General features: G+C 38.7%; 1 protein-coding gene across 2 annotated transcripts in view; it reads right to left on the reverse strand.

Annotated features, from left to right (window-relative positions):
- The window catches only part of INPP4B (inositol polyphosphate-4-phosphatase type II B), a 285,764-nt gene that overhangs the window by 239,101 nt on the left and 24,296 nt on the right, over window positions 1-22,367 (reverse strand). Inside the window, exon 2 of one of the 2 annotated variants that reach the window (XM_056490188.1) lies at window positions 8,472-8,530. The exons of the other annotated variant lie outside the window; for it this stretch is intronic. Within the exon in view, the coding sequence (XP_056346163.1) occupies window positions 8,472-8,483 (12 nt within the window). The 5' untranslated portion in view covers window positions 8,484-8,530. The remainder of the gene's footprint in view (window positions 1-8,471; window positions 8,531-22,367) is intronic. 2 annotated transcript variants of the gene reach the window in all.

Genomic DNA, 22,367 nt, shown 5'->3' on the forward strand with positions numbered 1-22,367 from the left:
TAAAAACATATCATTGTGAATTTCTGGCAGGCATTACAGCAAAGATGATTTGTAAAGGTAGAACTTTGGGGAAGATAATGAGATTACAATTTTTTTTAAGTAAAGTATTTTGTTTCAGTGCTTCCTTGCTGGTTTCACAGACCTATGAACATATTTGTTGTGTGCTAGACATAGCTCAGAACCAGAATTTTAAAGAAAACTTCAGGAAAGAACAAGAAGGGTACTGGAGACCTGGAAAAAATCTTCACAGTGAGAGCAAAAAGGACACAATCTGATGCAAAGGAAAGAGGGATGGTAAAAAAAAATAAATAAATAAAAACCAAGGAAAATTGCTTTTGCAAGAGGTCTAATGGATATAACCAAACATTTTTATCAAGATCAGGAGAAGGCTATTTCGGTAAATGAAAATGCAAAATTAGATTTTTCCTAGTCCAGATTTCAAGGTGATAAGAGTGGGAAAACTTTCCATCTTAAAAATAATCTGTAAAACACAAATACTTAGAAACACATTCCTGTTGAAAGCAATGCTAAAAATTACATGAGCAGCAGGAAAAAAGTGATGTTTGCTTCAGCCATCAAAATCAAAAGGAGAAAGAATTTGACAGAAAAGATTAAGCAGCTGTTTGATTCCCCCTGAAATTGAATTCATGGCTAAATGCACAGGAAGAGGTCTCTGAAAGGCAAGATGAAAGCACAGTTTGGACAAACAGGTATTGAGGCAGGTCTAGATGCAACTTAGTATTGAAGAATATTCAAGTTTAAAGTTACATTTTCTCATATATGCTTTGACTCTAGGTCCACACAGCATTAATCCTTCATAGGAATAAAATCAATGGAAGAAGCTGAGAATGTTGCTTCCAACACCAGCTCACCCTCTGACTGTGGCTCCTTTTTCCTCCTCAGTCACATGAACAAGAGATGTTCCTTAGCTCTCATTTAGAGGAGTTTATTCAGTGATTAGTAAAAGACTGTTCTGTAGAGTGCAAGGAACAGCAATAGGACCAGGGATGATTCTGGAAAAAATGGAAATGCAATGGAGGACACTGCAAACAAAGCAACACTACAGATATCAAATCAAACAGTGGGCACATCTGGGGAAGCAGGCATGTCAAGGACAAGTAGGCAAAAAAGAGGAAGGAGAAAAGCCTGCCTACACCATGAAAAAGCTAAAGAAAGGAAGGCATGGAACAAGTTCAGCAAGACATGAAAGAGGAAAAACAGGAGACAATGGGTTAACTAAGTGACAACACATTAGAATAAAGGTCGGACTCCAACAGCAGTGGAATGGAAGAGAGGTCTTCACTATGTGGAAAACCAGTCATATCTGGAAGGGGAAAGGAGAAGCAACAAGAAAATGGGGGGAATCAGATGGCAAAAGGGCAGTAGGGCTTGCCAGGATCCTGTTAAGAAGGGAAATGAGAGATGTAGAGTCTTTCTGTTCATAGCAAAAATAGAAGCAATTGATTATTCTCATTCCTCAGTGGTTATAAATTGCATTTTCAAGTACTATTGAAAAGCAGACTGAAGCGACAGTCAGCACACAGACCCTTAGTGATCCTGCACAGATCCCTGGGAACAAAATCCCAGTGTGCCCTTGCTACCCCAAGGAGAGGAGGCCTTCTGCTGTCACAAGGCTTTGCACTGGCATTATGTACATTGTGCTCAGCAGGGTTCTAATGCTACAGTTTGCAGCATCCATCTAGCACAGAGTTCTCTGCACAGCATTCTCCCAATCCAGAATGGCTAAAACCATGAAACCTTAACCAAAAAAAACTATTTAAATTAAGTCATGCAAAAATATAAGCATGCAAAAAATGCCTTCACAGTATAATATAAGGGGGAGCAAAACTCATTCCTTAAAAAAAGACCAAACATAAGTAAGGGACTTCAAACACATAAAGGATCTCTCACTGACCTGAATGCATGACTACAGTAACAGGAAAATATCTAACACTAAGGCAGATGCAAATTCCTCATGGCAACATCTCTTCTCTCAACACAACAAAATTCATTTGTGTTCTTCACTAAACACTAACTGATATTTACATATTATATGCACATGTATATTGTTACATACCTAACATTCCAACAGTCAGAGGACAACTCACACTCCAGCTAAGTGCAGGCAGAAGCACAGGCAACACTGGGGCTGAGAACACTCAGACACACTGGGACTTCTGAACCATGAAGGGGTGATAAGGCTTTTAGACCAGCCTGTACCACAGTCTTGTAATTTTTCCACTCTTCTCCATCTAGCTCACTTCCCGCTGGAAAGCAAAATCTTACCAACACAGCAACAACATTTCACTGAAACTTATGGACATAGATTCACTTACCTGCTGCTCAGCTTGCAGAACGTGCTCACCACTAGTATCATGCATGTAGTTTATAGCCAGAGAAAAACCACACTGAGCAGGGACATTCAATCCTGAAGCTATGCTACATTGTGCAGCAGCACTTATTCAGCTGCTCAGTCTTTAAACTGACACAGAGCATGCTCTAGAAAATTAAAATCACTGCTGAAAAATGGTTTATAATAAGTACATCCTTAGCCAGAAGAGACACTTTTATTTCAAGATGCCCTGGAGAGATCACTGACTTAAAGAATGCTAAACCACACACAGAGAAACTTCATATTCTGGCAGATCAGAAAAGACTCTGCAGCTTCAATATATATAAAGAATCTCATTCTGTAAGAATATTTTAAAAGCATCGAATTTAAGAGAAAAAAAACTAAAACTCTACAGCTATGAAATGGTGACAATATATTGTGTATGCCTGCCTGATGCAGATAAGATTCTATGATACATTCACACATTTTTATGGCAGAACTCACATACAACCATGCCATGAAAACCCAAATAACATTTTCACAGCTGCATTACAATATAATTCACATCTGAAATTCGGGAGTATGTCATTATTCTATTATTTCTACCTTGCATGTGGTTCTCTCGTTATTAATTTATGAGTCAATCTGAAATCTCACTTTCAGGTTTTTTTGCCAACTGTTAAGAACACATTACACCTGTGATAAATGCTGTAACAACATAATTTATGTTCCTCATACATTACAGGAAAGCTTGTTTTTATTGACAGCATAACCATTCAGACTTGCTCTTTAAACTCATCTACAAAATCCCAAGCCCAACAATGCACTTGGTTTAATAAAATTTAATTCATTACAAGAGGAGTCTCAAAATAATCACCACCTTTTACATAATTCTCTGTAGCATTAGGTGTATTACAGCACTCTAATTTACATCTGTGTAGTTGAGTCCATGAATTGGCTCTGGCCAATATAAGTCCCTTGGTTATAGGGGGTCAGGAAACAAGCAAATGGATTTACTACAGTACAAATGTGCCTACAACATTGCTTAGATACAAGGGGGGAAAAACAAAAGAACATGTTTAAAATTGTGTGTGAAATATGACTCCTGATGCAAGATACTTTCAGCATTCATAGCAACTTTTATTTTAATTTTCAATACTGTCATCAGTAAACTAAACTTTTTTCTTTCTACATGATAATTTTTAAAAATCAATACATCACAAAAGTCTTAAAAGACAATTTTCCTACAAAAGCAGAATGAGTTTATTGAGCTGATGCATGGACAAACTGACCTGACAAGACTGGAATGGTTACCTCCACAGGATCATTAAACCACAAGCTATGCAAGATTTACACAAGACACTAATGATTCTCCCAGAGAACTCATGACAGACCATTAATCAATAATCAATTTTTAAATAAATTCCTAAATACGTATTCAAAAAATAAGCAGCAATGTCAACATGTGTACTCAATAGAACATAATGGGCCCTCTGGAGCTATTACTGAGATGCAAAAATGTAATTGTACTTTTTAGTGTACCGTTTTTGTGGCTAGATGGCAAAGTAATTTACCAATCTTAAGTCTCAACACTATTATTACTTGGGAATATTAGGATATGGGGAAATGAACCATAGGTGGGTAAGGTAGCTTCTTTCTTTACATGACTAGCAATGACTCCAAATTCACACATATATGGCAAATAACAGTTTAGGCTGAATTCCAGCCCTGAATTGGCATGAGTATTAAGCAACTGAAAAAGACCAAAGTTAAATGTTTATTCCTTTAGGGGAAAGAAAAACACAAAACACAAAACTATTCTGAAGAATCTATGAACTGAAAACAAAAAGCAAATTAAATAACATGACAAAAATATGCTCTGTTCTCTTTGTTGGTTTACATTTGGGTTTTTTCCTCAAGAAAACCATTGCTATTAATTGTGATCTGCAATTAAAACAAAAATTAGTACACAATACTGCAATATTCAAAGTCATCCAAGATTTCTAATCAAAAGTCCCCTCCTACACTAATGAAAAAATGGTACATAAGTATCTAAGACTTACTTTATGAACACTAGCAACTGTGTATAACAGTAACTAGCAATATTCTCCCAGTATCCCACTCAAGCTCTGAAAGAAATCACCTCCCAGGTGGGAAATGGGCAGAAACTAAGTATATAACCCACTGCCAGATACTTTACGTGAGTCACAAAGTTGCCAAATTCTACATTAAGTATTTTGGACTGGGATCCACAAGAATTGGTCCAAGAATAACACAATATCAAACTTTTCTCTGGAAGCTCTGTCATGCATGGTTCCCCAGCCCAGTCACACTGCTGGCCACACCTCTATGGAGTCCCCAAATCTGCCTTCAAAAGCAACTTCCACTGAGAGTGTTCATAGGATGCAAAGCCACATCTGCCACTTCCTGGGAAGTGGACAAAGCCCACACACACAAACTCAAGGTTTGAGGACATCACACACTCAGCTATTGGCAAAATATGCTTCCCATAGGGGATTTTATCTCTGGTTGGTAAGGCTGCCACTCACCCATTTGTTCTACAATTGCCTCTTCTTAGCAGGACTGGATAAAAAAAAATAAAATTTAAATGCTAATGGTTAAGATGAAGACAGGGCAGTTACTTATCAATAACCATCACAGACAAAACAGATTCAACCCAGGGATAATGAATTTAAGTTTATGCCAATTAAAATAGAGTTGGACAATAAGAAAAAAAAGACAAGAACTGAAACAAGTTCCTCCAACCCCCTTCTGCACAAGGTACAGCTTGACAGCCTTCATTCTCAACTACTTCACCTCCTTGTCCACACCTCTTTAGGTGGCAGAAGGGAGATATGGGCTGACTATAATCCCATTCCCTAAGAGTTGCTCTCAGCCACTCCTTCCTCCTCGTGCTTTTCCCCTGCTCCAGCACAGAGTTCCCTCCTTAGGTGTGCAGGTATCAAAGATCTGCTCCAGTGTGGGTCCTCTCCATGGGCTACAGCTCCTTTCAAAAGAGCCAGCTTCAACATGGACTGGCCATGGGCTACACATCACTCAGAATATATCTGCATGCCCCTGCATGGTCCCCTCCACCTGGAGCAGACTTTGCAGAGCTATTTCTCACCCTTCCCTTTCCTAAATACATTCCTAATACGTTTCCTAAATACATCTTCCTAATGCATCACTGCTATTACTCAGCTATCTACAACCAAGGTAATATGGTAGGGAACAGATTGGGGTGGGGGAAATACAACAAAAGAACCACTAACCAAACCACACTGAATCCACAAAGGAAAAAAGTTACCCCAACACCAACAAATGCTGGGTTGTGCCTCAGTTCAAAATTACTAACTACACTGCTAGACCAAAGAAAATAAATGTCCTTAAGATGCCTAATGGTTTATTGTCCTGCATCTAAATATGAAAAAGTGGAAGAATGAACCACATTTTATCCCTACACTGAAAATTTATTCCCACACTACTTAAGATTTACAGCACAGATAAGTTGGGAGGCATTCTTTGCCATTTCATAGAGAAGATTCTTCTTATACAAGTAGCAAATGAGCATCTGAACTAAAATGAGATTCTGCCATTAAATTGTAAATATTTGTATACACAGACAAACATGCACGTGCCCCTGAGAGCAGCTAACATATAGTGGCAAATCAGTGTTTGCTTCATGGCAGTGACTTCCAGAGTTAATCCTTCAGCATTCAGATGATCTTCCAAAACATTCAAATTAGTTTTCTGCCTTGTCAAGTCATAAGCCAAATCAGATTCCAGCAACAAAAATATGAACATGTCTTCATTAGGGCTGTTTGGGACATATCCTTCACACACTGCATTAGCAGCCTACTGAAACCTTTGCTAATTCAAGGAAAGAGCAGAAAACTGGCAACCATGCTTATTTAAGACACTTGATATATTTCATCAGAACTATTTTTTGTTTTATACTGGCAAACTAGCTCTCAAAATTTAAACTATGATTTCATATGTCAACAATCTGCTTTCGATGGAAAGCGTATTCATTTCTAGGATGATATAAGAAGAAAAAATATACAGGGTACATCCCCTTCTGTCCTCACAGCACAAATTGCTTTGGTTTTACTTAGTATGCCTATAAATTACATCTTTTCAAACATGGTTATGAGATTCAAGAGAGATTTGTCTTTGTCAAAGAAACTATCCTTTATATTACCCAACAGATGAAGCCTCTGAAAGTGACTGTTTTACAAATTCCTGGGATATAAGCTGACTAGGAAGTGCTATATCATTTAGTTTGATCCATCATAAGACATTGCCCTTTAATCACTCAGTGGTCTCTGTACTGCATCTGGTACCTTGTGACATTTAAAACTAAGCACCTGTTATAGCTAAGCACACTTGGGCTTCGCTGCCCAATCACTCTGTGATCAGATTCATTTGTCTGGCTTCCATTTCCAAGTTTCTCTCTTATTGTGATCTCCCTAATTAAAGAAAGCTCCTGATAAAACCACCTGTTGAAAACACTGACATTAATCATGTCACTAGTTTTTCTATGAGGTAAAATTTGTCAAATCTCCTGATTCCTTCCATAATTCCTGGAAGTTTTGAAAACTTGTTCAAACAAAAAAACCAGATTAAGTTACAGTTATCTAGCACTGACCTGGATGTAGAGTGAAAAACACTCACCTATTTAACCAGTTTCAAACCACAACATTTCAAGGGGAATTCCCATTTTGTTTCCTGCAAGCCTAAATCATTTCAGCAACAAGCCATTAATTTGTGTCTCACTCTCCAAGTTTATTAAAATGCAGCTTCAAATTTCAAAAGCCTAAGTGGACCTAGCAGTTGATTTCCACAAAACTCACCCACTCTTTTCTTCACTGTTGCAAAGTTGATCAAAACACTTCTCTAAACTGTTTCACAAAATGCCAAGGCTCCCATGAAAATAGGGCACTTAGAGGAATGTGGAGTAGAAGAGAGTAGTTTCAAATTTAAAGTCCTTCACTAAAAATTTCTGCAAGTCACACAGCAGAATGATAATGCATGAAGGTGTGACAAAGGGCTGGCCATGAACTTGCTGTCACCTACATTAAACTTGTCAGACCATTTACCATGCAGAGGAATGCAGATGGATGAAACTTGAGCCAGAGAGCCCCTGACATCCTACTGTCTCCTTTTGTTTGCAAACATACAGAAATCTCTCGGGCTCCTGAGCAATGCTTTGAAAGCAAACTCTGCTTTAAAAATGTACCACATGTGCACATTCATCACTATATTAGGATAAGCCACTATATCACACTGAAAAAGCCACTATATCACACTGAAAAATCTTTCCAACAAAATACACAGTCTGCCCAGCAGGGCAATAATTTCCTTCCAACTGCTGGTCCATACAGTATAAAAATATCCTGCAAGCCAATTATGAAGTACTTACTGTTAACAGGTGAGAGTCTCAAGCTGCTCACTCTCCTCAATTCTTTGCAATCCAGTGCTATTTTCAGGCAACTATGGAAGCATGTCCATAGTATCAGACAGAAAAGGTAGGAAAAAAGGCAATTCTACACTTAGTGCTTGTTCATTCCAGAAGATGAGTGGCCTCAACTCCTAATAAAGCCAATGATAGATGAGGGCACTCAGTAGCTTGTGGAAAGCTTTCCACTGTATGTCAGGGTCAGAGCCTATTTGAACAGGCCCTTCATATTAGGTATATAATTGCCTTTTACAACAAAGGAAGAGAAAAATCCCATTCCTTAGAACAGATTTAGTTATAAAAATCAAATGAAAAAACTGTAGTCAAGGTCTGAAATTGTGTCTTGAACATTGCCAGAATGCCTCAACTAGCTGTGAGATTTGGTTTTCATTATTCCAGTGGATTTGGTGGAGTAATTCTGGATTTAGACCTGTGTATGCTATGAGCATACCCTAGGCATAGACTATTTATGACTCAGCTAAAGGATGTTGATATCATGAAGTATAGCCAGCATTACAGACAGCAAACAATGGATTTTTTTCATTTCCACTCTTCTAATAAGAGTGATTTATATTTTTTGTCCCTAAAAGCACAATGCCAATATAGCTATCATTAAAAAGGATTACTCGAGTTCTCATGTTAGACTAGCACATCCAGAAAAGCAGTAGGAAAATGAATTACCTTATTTTTCATTAGAAAAAGCAGATTTCCTTTCAGTCAGCACCGTCTCTCCCTTGGTTCTGCATGCAAAGAGGGGTAAGAGATTAATAAAAATAACCTTTTGTCTACACACATTAAATGCTTCTCAAAAAGGTGAATTAGTTATAAAGGTCAGAAAAGAAAATCATTATCAACCAAAACAAGACAGCTTAACTCAGTGGCTGCCCATGTTAGATGTCAAATAACTTCCCAGAAGGTTTCTTCTACTCTGCAGCTGGGAGAATTGGTGACTGCAGCACACCCTCAACAGTTTTCTCAGCTTCTCCCTCTTCCTCACATGGGAGCAGAAACAAGCACTTTAGCATGAAACACCTTTTGTTCCCACCATTTCAACAGATCAAAACTAATCCATGTTAAAACAGAAAAACACTCACTATTACACTTATATTAGAAAATGCTAATCTGAATTCACAATTTTTAAAACATAAAAAAGAAGAATAAAATGAGGCCTAAATATTCACAGCCTGTTTTTGCTACACTTTTTAAAAAGTGTTTAACCAGTGGGAATAACATCTTTTTGTTTATTTATGTGTCTATATCTTCATGGACACATTCAGGCATGTAAAAAACCTTTTGAGAATGGGGAATGTTTCACAACTTCATGGTCAGTGAGTGGGTCAAAAAACCTTGAAAGATGATTTTAAATATTGCATTATTTTTCTTTTTAAAAACATACTTGCAGGTGTATGAGTAGACACATACAGATACATAACATACACAGATAGCAATTTCACAAACAAATGTGATCTCTTTAGAGATCACTTCTTAAGAGATGAAGAAATACTTTTACACAAGATGTATTCTTTTATGTTTGAGGGGACACATGAAACCCTGTACCTCCAGACAGAGGCCAGCCTGGAACTGCTAGGGAGCTGGAAGAACAGCTGTATCTTAAGGTCACATTATTCTACAGCTGCCTCTGAGAAACTCTTGCATTTCCCTAAGCTAGCCACCACTAAAATCATTATACTGAGCAGAAGGATGTCTCGTTGCAGTAAATAAATAAATAGCATTCTCTTTTTCTCTTGATAATTTCAATTAAGATGCTCCAAAAGGCAACATTTGAAAAAACAGAGTACCTCTTTCAAGAAAGCGGGAGGTTTATACTTAGAGGAAGTGGGATTTAGAATAACTGTTGAATAACAACCTGGGCTACTCTTAGAAAAGGAACTGAAGTTCCTGCGTCTTTTCAGACCTACGAGTGCAAAGACAACACAGAAAATAATATAATATAAATTGATGAACATCCATCAACTGAAAACTTAAAGTTATCAGATCCAAGTATGTAGCTTCAGAGTACAAGCACAGGAAGCTGCTAAGACTAAATTCCATCCCCCAGAACACTGTGGGCATCAGAAAGAAGGAATCACATTCACACTGCAGCTTTTTCAGATTAAAGAAAGTTTTCTACAGGATTAGAAAGTCATTACCTTTGTGTGAAAAAGAAGCAGGTCCAAAGATCAGTCAGACTAACATTGACAAACCTATCAGTGAACAGGACACACAATGACCAACATGCCCTGACACAAAGGACCCTTCCTCTCAAGGGATCTTAACATGATTGCTGGGAGCCACAAGGATTTACAAGGCAATAGGAACATCGTGCATAGATCCTCAAACACTTCCCTAGAATCTATGATACTGAGCAACAGAAATGTTTGCTATCTCTCCAGTAAATGTAAGGTTTTTAACAGTATTAGCACTCAACATAATCATAAGTAATAGAAAATTGGAAAACATCCTCAAAACATCAGATATCAACCAGGCAGGGTTCGATACAGTGCCTACAATGAGTACACAGGGTAAGTAAACCTGGTGAGGAACCTCAGGGCAGACAGAAGTAAATGCTTCCTAAAGCCTCCTGCCCAGGAAGTTTGCTGCACACTCCACAGGAAATTGTGGCTAATTATCATTAGAAAAAACATGTTGTAGTTTTACCAGGGCATGTATAAAATTTTCTGAAAGTGTGGCAGAGAACTTGCTCAGCCCCTTATAACTGAGACTGTGCTGGGTTTCAGCTTGTTTGGTTTTTCTTCTAATAGAATAAAAGTAAATACAATCACTATAAAGACCAACTGGGACAAGTGAAGATAAAACATTTGCTACTGCTGAAATTATTGTGTTAGGACTGATTTTACCACTAAACATAAGCTATTTTCTAACAGCTACTGAGGGAATAGACATTTATTCAAGCTTACTAGAAATTGAAAGACATTTAAAATATGGTCATAAAAGCCTGAAGAAACCTGCAAAGGAGGTGCAAAGTGAGTCATGGAAAATCTATACTGATAAAAGAACACATTTCTTAGAGATGGGAGGGGTAAATTCTGAGGAACTGGATATCTAATTTTTAAAACATGGCAAACAGTGACTGGTTACTAGCAGTTACTAGAAGAGAAAAACCAGTCTTTGTTTACAGGGAAAAAAAAATTATGTTAAGGACTTCACACTCTCTCAGGTATACGACAAAGGAAACTTGAGCAAACTAGTTTCATTATTTAGAAAGGTATTTAGTGCCAATCAAGCACCAGTAACAAAGAAAACAAAAAGTCAGATAGGTGTATGTGATTAGTGAAACCAAGCCAACAACTGCACAAAGCACACATAGCAACCAGGAGCAGTTTTCAGTGCAAGTCACTTTTACCTATTTTTTTTTTCTATAGGATTGAGAAAGCCAATGATTTTCAGTACAAGCCATTTTTACCTAATTTCTCATCTCTAACCACTCTGCAAATCTTCATTTTCCCTTCCCAGTCAAAACAACCTGATGGGCACCTGGCCAGCAATGCCAGATCTTCAGCATTGAACCTCATGGGTTGCCAAGGAAGAAGATCAAGAGTAAGAGATGAAGGGGAACAACGATGGTGCTACTTGTTCTGTTGAAGCTGAGCAAAATCTAGACAACAAATGTGAAGGTCAACTGAAACTTTAAAAACTCAAAAAGATGCCATTGTTTATTGTGGTTTCCATTCTATTGGATAGACTCCAAACACTACTTTTTTTTTTTTCATAATATGTGAGCAGTGTAAGTAATGGGAAAAAAACCCAAGGTCACTGAGGTAACCCCTCACATTTCTTAAGAAAGAAAAATTTAGTTTCTTTTCCATTGCTCTAGGATCTTATGAAGAAGCTGTAATTTTATGCAGCATTGCTACAGTTAATTAATACCACTAAAATATATATTTTGGCTATGGTCCTATAAATCACTAGAAAACTCAAATATGCTGTTGGGGGCAAGGTGAAGAGGGTAGATTGCCTTTTATTGCCATCTCCTCCACAGGAACAATAGCTCTAACAAAATACCAAGTGTTAACTATAAAAGTCTACTATTCTAACAACTTTCAGTTCTTTTAGAACATTTTCTTCTGTGGTTTCAGGGAATGACTTGTGCGTTTCTCTCTTCCACCAACCATAAAAACAAACAAACAAAAAACCAAAGACCCAACCCAACAGTTCTTTATTCCTTGGAACTACGTAACTTAACTTAATGAAAAAATTATACTTGGCACATATAAGACATGGTTGTTTCTTCCTCTCTGTTTATTGGAAATTATTTGAACATTAAGTTCCATAGGAATTTTGACCACTGGATATTTGAAAACAAATATGTTTTCCTCAACTGCAGTTAACACAACACCATTTCACACTGCTGCAAGGATAAGAAAATAAGACCAGAAAAGTAGTTCTAGAGATCTTCATTTTAATCCTCAAAATATTCTATGTTGTTTAAATATCTAATGTTTACATAAAGGCCTCTCTCATAAAAAGAATTCTTGGTATGACCCTTATACAAACAAGTAAGTGAAGCATGTCAGATGGATTTTAATACACCTATGCAGTCTAAGAAAAAAAAAAAAAATCCTTAGTACATGGGCTTCAGAAGCCAGGTTCAGTCTCTAAATCAGGAGCCTTTATTCTTCCCAGAGCAACACTGACATCTCTTTCTGGTGGAGAACTACAACTCTTAACTCCTGATCCAGTTCCTTTCAATTGTTGAGCTGTAGGAGAAGCTACATCTTCTGCACTCTTTCTGTGGGCCCTTTCATTCCTACTTTTACCTTTACATTCACTTTCTTTTTATCTCTCAAGCAATGGTCACTGCTTGTAATTTCCAATAGCCCTACTACAGCCAGTTCCTTTAGCTCTACATCAGTGAAAGCAAACCAAACTTAACTATTATTTTGTACACGTGAAAAATTGCCAAGTCAAAAAATACTATGTTCTCAAGACACCTCCAAGTAATTTTTTCCTCCTAGGTAGGTTCTACAGAACTGGCACAGAGACAAAAGCTATTTAGTTTCTCTTCCATTATCAAATAGTCTGGCAAGCAAGGAAGAGAATACATCCAAGCAGTCCCAACGTGTGTCTAAGCAGAAGGTACAGCTCCAACTCTTCTGTTCATTTCCACACATAGACCTTTTGTTTTCCCTTGAGCATCAGCAGCTATACTTCTTTTACCCCATCTTCATAATCTTCTTCAAATAACCTCATAACTTCACAGTCATCTCAAAACCTGACCTGCAGTTTCCAGTACAAGGATGCTGTTGTGCCCAAAATGTGTTACCAGAGGCTCCACCACGCAGGTGCAGCTGGCTGCCAATGTTTTGTAAACTGATAGACTACAGCTGTGCAAAGATGACTCATACAGCACTCACAAATAGGATATTTATCATGCACTGTAATCCTATACTATGAGCATATTCAACATTGAAGACCAAATCCATCCAAAGACATTGGTTGGGCTGCATGACACATGAAATCCAGCCACAACAGACCCCTGAAAAAGGGGCTTTAGAGTTGGCAATGAATACATTCCTACCAGTCTCCATATGCTGAATGGAATTAATTCTTCATTTTACTTTACAGCAGCAGATTGTATTTTTAAAAACAGAGAACACAGTCTTTGCAACAGGCCTATTAGCTTTTCAACACAAACAACTAAGTTTGGCAAGCTAAACAATTTCTGCTGTCTCCAACTGAGCAGTCTTTTGGTTTGGCTGGTTCCATCAGATCTCTTGCACACCTTTTACACAGGTCATTGGTGCCCTTCCTGCTTTAAAGAAAAATGTTCTAGAAATCCAACAGCAACCAACCTCCTTACTGGTTTATGAACCAATCAGTTCCAGTCCTTTTTACAAACACCTTATAAATCTATCCTAAATAGCATCTTCATCTGCTTATTCTTCATCATCTTCATCTGCTGTTATTCTTGACTGCTTCAATCTCTTTGAGTAGCATAAAGAAAATCAGAACTTATGAGTCTGGTCCCAGAAGAAAAAGTCTTAAAAATTGCCAATAGCTAAATAAAACCTGACTTATCAAAGTAAATAAGGGTTACCGGCTAAACTAATTATGTTTAAATGCACTAATTATCATAATGCACAGACAGCTGTACTCCCACCTAGCTCTGCAAAATGCAGGAGGTCAGGAGATGAGACAAGTTGTAAACTGCTATTAAGAAAGCATTTGCTTTCTAGCAAAGGAAAACAACACACCAGGCTTCTGGAAAGGCTATTAAAAGGAACAAAGAAGTTCCAGGAGGAGATGTGCATATTGATTTTGTTATTTTCTCTTCCAGAGGAGATGGCACATATCTTGCACTCATCTATCAGTAAAGTACTAACAGCCTAGAATTCCTTCTGTCATATCTGTGCACCACTTGCTCTGCATAGGAGCCATTACATGTAAATCAGGGGGGATAGTAAAAGCAGGACACAGCAGTAAAACCCTTGAGACAGCACACTTTGGTACATATCAGCCAGTACCTGATGGAAATGCAGGGCAGCAGGGCCAGCAGTTCCACAGCAATAATAATCTAGGTGCCTGTTCCCTGGAAGTTTGCCAGAGAAGCTAAACTAATCTGACCTGTCTGAATAGTATCCAGACTAAAACATGTAGGAGATCCTGGGATTCAAGCTTGGATTTAACTCAGAGACTCAATGACCATCCAAAAGCTATCACAACAGTAAAATTAAAGGTAAACAACCCCAAAGGACATGCCTGTTTTCAGCTGCAGGACTAGGTCTCCTTGAAGGACCAGAAAGACTTTCTAGCTCAATAATCCACTTCCCTTCTGTCTCCATTTCAGACTAAAACTGACAGTCAGGGAAACTACATAGTCATATAGTGCCTTTAAACGTTTGTCCTAGATTATTTCTCTCCTAGCAGGAACTCAGATAGAATGATATTATCTTCAGTTATTTAACACCAGTGGTTCAAGAGACAGGCATTATTTAATGCTCATGGAAAGAGACAGAGGCATGCTGAGACCAAAGTCCTTCTCAACATTCTTCTGCACAGAATAACCACAGCCATAATTTATAAACAAACTGGACCAGCCAATTACTTTGTGAGTGGCCAGGAGAGAAAGAGGTGGAGCAGTCTGCGTCTTTGAAAGCAATAATTTTAGAACAGATGACCATTTTGACAGCTCATAGACCACAAAATTTATCAAATTCTCTGCTGGATGTCCCCTGTCTCCCTGCATTTGAAGCTATAGTTTCCATGATCACTTTCCATGGACAGGGTAAATGTGATACATGTGACAGAAAAAGAACTCCAATATACAGTAACTGTAAGCACTACCCTTGAAGTAGCACATCTCTGATTAGCACGAAAAAAAAAAAAAAAAAAAAAAAAAAGCACATTTCAGATCTCCTGAAGAGATGCAAACACCTTTTACCCAACATGAACATCAGAAGTCAAAAACCCAGTCGCACATTCAAATAAATTTTTTAAATACAAGCAATTTTTATCATGTAAAACCTGCACAAAATTGACTTCAGCACTTAAAGGCCAGCATGAATAACAGCCACCCACTGGAAAAACTGCAACTCTTCCACCCTGCACAACAGCTACTAAAGCATATTTTATTAGTTCTAGACAACCATCACACTGTGCCTGCCCAAAGCAGGAATTGCAGAGGGTCACTACTGCAAGTACAAAAGGGAGTAAGCACCTTCATGGCTGCATGCACTACCCTGAAACACTTTCAGCACAGTCTCTTAGGTTCCAAGGTTTCTTACAGATCATAAGCCCAGATCAACATCAAATCAGTGCATAATACCTTGCAGCTTCCATTAGTACTGCATATAGTTCTAGATATTTTGGTAAAGTGTTAAAAAATACAAGCCTTTTAATACTGCAATCTCCTAAACCTCTGAAGCAAAGTCAATAAAATTGACTGCCCAATTTCACTAGTTTAGCTATTTCAAAAAGAAAAACACCAGAATTCACAGCTTCAAATCCTCAGAGACTCTACCAAATACATTCTAAACTCCCATTCTCTTCCTTTGAAAAGGTACAATATTTTTAGCTCACATCATTTTGCATTAAGAACTTCTTTAATCTTTGCAACACACAGCACAGGAAACAGCCTTCAAAAGGAATGCTGCAAAATTAGTCCATACTTTTGTTTTCAAAAATTATATTCTTTTTAAGCAAGGAGATATTGCTAATTCCTGTCTCTTTATTAGGTCATAAAATATAAATAACACGTGTTTCCCCATTAAAACTCTCCACTCTATCCCTGATCCCTGCACATTGAAACAAAACTCTAGGTTTTCTGCCTTGGACTGAGGAAATAGGAGTACAAGGCAGAGTCAGCAAAAAATAATTAATACATGGCAGGAGTTTCAAATAGATAGATATATGGATATATCTAAGTAAAAATTTCAAAAATCTATATTTAAATCTATATTCAAGTTTTACCCTAAAAATCATTAGCAGCTGATCAGCAGGGAAGAAAACTCTTGGCTGACATATTCAGGGATTGCATTCCAAACAAAGTTTCAGAGATCTGCAAAGGCAACCTTAATATAAAGGGGGGAAACAGTAGAACACAGTAGAAAAATTTATCTTGCAAAAGAATCTTCTTTTTAGGTTTGGGTTTTCTTTTTTCCTCACTGAAGAAAGACAGGCAAGGCCTATATACCAAGTATCACTAAGTACTAGGCTATCTACAGAAGATATCTATTGGCATTACAAAGTTATTCATGCCTTTCTATATGTAGTTACAGATGCTTATCAGCTGGCTGCATGCAGTCAAGCTAACTGATTATATCCAGGGAAAAATTCCATTTCTTTCTAACTGCTCAGTCTCCTCACTTTGTCTCCTGGCTGTCTTATTTCCTTCCAGCAAGGTCAAAGCTAGGGCTGATCAAATAATGTTTGTAGTTTTCACTTATACTTTGCTAGGCTAAAAGTACTATAGCAATCTATTTGAACAGATCATCGTCCTTAACTAGTTCAAATGTTTCCTCCTACAATTTATCAGCCATTGTGTCTTTCAAAAACAATTAGAATCAAAAAATTACAAGCCTGCAATATTCAGCAAGTTAATAAAGCATATCATTTCCTAGGATAGCCATTACTGAGCATTGAAAACGATTTTGAATTGTTTTTTGTTTACACAGAAGAAAGGTAACAAACATTAAATAATTATTCATTTCCACAACAGTACCAGCGGTTATTTCAGTTGTATTTAGCTTAGAATCACACACACCATATTGTAATAACTTTATCCTCTGTAAGTTTCCAGTTCAGCCACCCTTACCTCACTGTACCCTGAAAAGATTATAGGAGTTCAGCTGACATGGCAATCCCTAACCAGAACCAGACTTCTTCCAAGGGATGCATGATCTAGCAATGGCATAATTGTGCACCACATAAACCAACCAGTCTCCTCATCTGCTACCACTGCTGTTTGCAAGCCCCTTTTTCAAAGTCTTAAACCAAAAAATACCTTAAAAGCAAAGTATCTCCTCAGAAAAAAAGGCACTTAGAGGTGAGCTGTTCTATTTGGAGGCAGATAATGAAAAATTAAATGCTGGCTTGCCTTGAAGGTATTCCCTTCAGCTGAAAAAAGCAGCAACCATGCAGAACAGCTCTGTCTTCCCTTCAGCTGACAGATTTCCCAGTCAAGCAAACTCCTAAATGATTCATGTAGCTTCCCAGCATTCATTCCCAGATCACATTTAGACGTGATCTTTTTGAGGAAGGGGGAAAAAAAAAAAAATCCTGCCTTTTGTTTCCTCGAAAAGGGATAATACAAATAAACATAACAGCTATCACCTGACAGACCCACTGAGCGATGTACTTCAGCCACTGATACTGATCCAGCTGAAAACCTGTCCTGTGAGAAGGAAGTCATTTATCTGTTGGTGCGAGCTGTCCCGTGTGGTTTCAGTGCACCACACTAGGCAGAGATGGAGCAAGAATTGACTGCTTTGCTCAGCACAGCCCCCGCACCGTGACACCAAGCGTTCCAAGTGCCACTTCCCTCGGGCTGCGCCTGAGCAGCCGCTGACCCGGCCCGGGGGCGGCTCCTGGGAACGGAGGGACCACAGCTGATGGAGCCACAGTCAGCCCAAGGAACTGACCTCGATGAAAACCTAACCAAGCTGTTCCCTGATCTACCCGGCTGCAGAAATGCCAGTGCCAGCCCAACACAGAGGGCAGAAGTGCCCCCACAGGTAATCCTTCTGCAGAGGGCCTCAGGTGTGTCAGCTTGGGATGATTGGGAACTGCAGCCTTACAACAATTCCCGTATGAAGGGCTTCAAGCATAGTCCTCACTCAAGAAGATTCATGGCAAATTCCAATTAATCCATGATCTTTACTCAAATTTCCAGCTATACTTTCAAGCAATGTAGTAATTGTGTTGAGACAGACACAGCTGGCACCAACACCAGTCTTCTACCGAAAACTTTTCATGCCTTCTCTCAGGCACCTCTGATTCCTTTCCTCACAGGCAGCTCCGCACAGCAGACTCCTTCTCTCTGCAAGTTTCCTGCTCTCCTCTCTATGTGACTGGCTGAACCCCAACCTGTCCCTTATCCAGCCACCTAACCCTCCTGTTTGTCCCTCACAGAATCCCTTCTTACCTTATCTGTCCTTTGCACAACTGCACGTCCCTTCCTCCTCGCAGCACAGCCAGCAGACTCCAACTGCAACTCACTCTCAACAGCTGACCCACTCTTATAATCCCCATCCTCACTGGGCAGGCAAGGCTGTCTCCACTTCTCTGCAATCAGTACAGCTGTAACTCATTGAGGAAATCTACTACTATTCTACTATCCTTACAACCTATCTTCACACAAAATTCAAGTTAATCCATAAACTTTGCTCAAATTTCCAACTATACCTCCAAGCAACACTGCCTATGTTCCTCCTTTTCACATGCCAGCTCAGCCACAGATATTCTGTAGCACTGGCTACAACACTCTCTTGGGCCAGACAAACTGTGGTATGGACATGACCTTCTAGGGCACTTGAAAACAAGCACTAGAAGCTTAAGTCAGTCTTTCAAAGCCGTACATCTGCTACAGGCAAACAAGTGTGAAGACAAGTTCAGCCACTATTGTGACCCCATGGGTTCAGAGCAAGTGGAGCTCAGCTAAATATTAGCATTTCAGTCACTACTTACTCACAAATTTATTTACACAGCAGATTTCTTTCTCTAATCTCCAGGAATGAAAACACACAAACCTGTAAGCTGCCATTTCAAATAAAACAAAACAAAAATCCCAAGTAAATGAGTGTGGCACAGCTCAAGTCACCAGGAGCTCCTATACAGAAGTCAGCAGTAGAACCTGGCTGGGGGAAGTGGTTTGCTAGGAACACCAATCCCTTAAAGAAAGGAATGAAGGTAGGACACAGTAACCAGTTTCAAAAAAATATTGCATTATATTGCTTCATTCTGCAAGATACAGTATCTGCCGAGTGGCAATAACTGGAACTTTTGCCTCTATAAGATTTATTTCCTCTTTCTTCCATTATCTATAAACTTGTAAAAGATAGAAGCAAACTTAAAATGCAAAATTGCTGTAGCATCAGTTTCAGTGGTCACTACTACAACAGATAAATTACTCTATTAAGACTGCAGCTTTTATTAAGATACAGGATTTTATCTTAAGTTTGCAGTCCCCAACACCTTTGAATTTCTCAACCATTTTGGTTTGCATCATATCCTAGAACTAAAAAACTTCATCCATCTTAACACCTATATAATATAGATATGTAACCACAGCTTGAACCCCAGTCAACTGAAGATCCAGAAGATGATCAAACTCTCCCCAAATACCAAATTCCAATTAAGATTAAGGACAGTTCAAACTGCATACATGCACATACTGAAGCTCTCCAGAACAGCCTATGTGTCTGCTGGTTTTGTGGCTGCAGAATTCCTTGCTAATAGAACTTTAAGCAACACAGACAGCATCTGTTGGGAGTCAAAACCTACTAACACCTTTCCATGCAGACAGGTAATTTGGGAAGTGTAACACTTCACTCAGTAATTCTAAATTTCCTATTCATGCATATCCCCTACTATACTACCTGTTTTCACCAATATGCAGCTTTTCACTAGCTAGAAACAGTGAGGGAGTAAAATAATCCTGAAAAACAAGTTATATCTTATTAAGTAAGTTATTAATTAGGCAATAGAGCCAAACACTTAGTTGGATTTCTGAGTACAGTTATCTAGTCTATATTGCACCCTGCTGTCTCCAACTAAAAGGGTCATGGGCAAATGTTTTTATAAACTTTTTTTTTTAAAAAAGTAGTCTACGTAGTCAAAACTGATAAATAGCCCAGCTACATAAAACCTGCTAAAAGTACACATTTTGCAGATTAAAACCCTTAAAAAAAAACCCTCACAACAATAACTTAAATATAAGGCTATCACAGCTATACACTGTAAGAAAACGCAAGAGTTGGTTTCATAAGATATTCATGCTCCTCAGGTACAGACTTACTTGGGTAAAAATGCCATGGCTGCAGTGGTATGATGCAATTATTACAAAACAGGTATGTCTGAATTAAACGAATGGCTTTACATTAAACATGAAACATAACTATGATTTTACTAGAGGCAGTCCAGGGCTGAGTGTTTCTGTGATGAAAACTGAAGGTGCACAGTAGTACAAGCCAAGTCCCTAGACACAGAAACTGAGCTTGCCTCAGGATGTGAATGGCTGGCAAGAGCCACTTTTTCATCCGTAGTAAAATTGCATCTGATTGCCCAGCCTGGAATAGCTGCTCGACATCTAGCTGAGGGATTATCACCTACATTTTAATCAGACCTACATGCTTTGAAGGATTCTCATCTTCTAAAAGACCCTCTGGGCAAGAATTAACGGGGAAACCAGCCTGAAGCAAAGAATCAGAGCTTAGAGGGGACCAACAAACCCAAGGCACCAAAAGATCTGGCTCTAAAAAAAGAAGAATATTCCTCAGAACTTCAGCTTGCAAAGCTCTGCAGTGATGGTTACAAACAGGCTGTTCCTTGGTCACACTTGTGTTTGCTTTCCTATCATCCCACCAGAGTGGTAAAGCAGAGCACCTACAGCCTGGCCAGAGCTTGGAGCAAGCTTCTCTCACCAGGCTGGGTATCACTAAGTCTCTGATGTGTTTGCAGTAGGCAAAAATGGAGTAGCAATATCTCACAGCCCACAGACAGGTGCTTCACATCCAGTAAGCACAGTCTGAGGAGGAAGCCCTCCAAGTAAAAACAGTGGTTGGACTCAACTCCATCCCAGTCAGCACTGGAGCAATTATCAGCATTACTAATGACAGAAGAACATTCTCATACAGACAGAGTGACTAGATAACAGTACCATTAATTCAGCACAAAAATAAATTTGAATAATACCATCATGAACTACCTCCTCCTCCTCAGAGCATCATTCCATTACAATGTCATTGCACTGCTGCAGACATGCAGTTATTTTCATCTTAACTACATTTGCATACATTAAAAGATGAGACTCTCTTAAGATCTAAATCTTTCAGAATGAATGCTTTCTTGTGTATTGAATAATCAGGAATATTACCTAACTAATGAAATGAAAGTGTTTCTTAAGAAAGTATTTTCTATAAAAATGCAGATCCAGAACATAATTCTCAAAGTCAGCTTCAAGACTTCAGACTTTGTGGAAAGAGCCACCAGAGAGTCAATTGAAATAGGACACCACAAAAAGAAGGAAAATTTGGGGACAGAAAGGAAAGGACCAAATATAGCAACACACTTTAAGGATGTGGGACAGACATAACTATAACAAATAGCAACTGAGCATGGCCTGGGAAGAGCCATTAGAGTTGTTGGGAACACAAGGTAGAGAACTTGAGGAATATTGTGGAAAGAGTCCTTTGGGGAGCTGCTAGTAGGCCTAGAAGGAAAAATGAGAGGTAAAAAGGCAGCACACTAAAACATCAAGGTCCAGGTCAGAAGGGAGTCAGTTTTTAAGACTCATGCACAGCTTCTTCCAGCTCTCTAAACAAGCCCAGCTAAAGCAGCTGCCTCTGGAGACCAACAGCTCTTCTACAGCTGGGAGAGGGGCACACTTTCTGCAACTGATGTATAGCAGCCTTAAAGCTCTTATCCCAAATAGATCATCAGTGGCTACAGGAATTTTTTTCCCCCTCCTGTTCTTGAATTTTCAGATGTTAGCCAAAACAATTTTATCCATCTTACTTCGAGGCAAAAAAGCAACTTGTGCAGGAGTTTAGACAAAAAAATTTTAAAAACTTAAATTCTCCTGGTAAGTAGCTTTTGCATTTTTCTGAGAACATCTTGAAATTTTCAGACTGCAAGCACACACGTGCCCAGAAACAGTATTTTACAGAAGCATTCCACTCATTTTATCCACTGCAGGTTGTTGTGGTTACCCACCCTCTCCTCAATTCATGATGGCATATTAGCACCTTACAAGGGCAACCCAAAAATTACTCAAAAACTGATTTCTTGATTACCTAAAGGCAGTTGGGCAATTAGGAATGGTAGCTGGAAGATACAACCAAAGAAACTTGGCACTGTGCAGTTTCTCAAACTTAGCTGTCTCCTTCCTTTCCCAGCATT

Source organism: Oenanthe melanoleuca, chromosome 4 (genome assembly GCF_029582105.1).
Source record: "Oenanthe melanoleuca isolate GR-GAL-2019-014 chromosome 4, OMel1.0, whole genome shotgun sequence".
Classification (NCBI taxonomy): Eukaryota; Metazoa; Chordata; class Aves; order Passeriformes; family Muscicapidae; genus Oenanthe; species Oenanthe melanoleuca.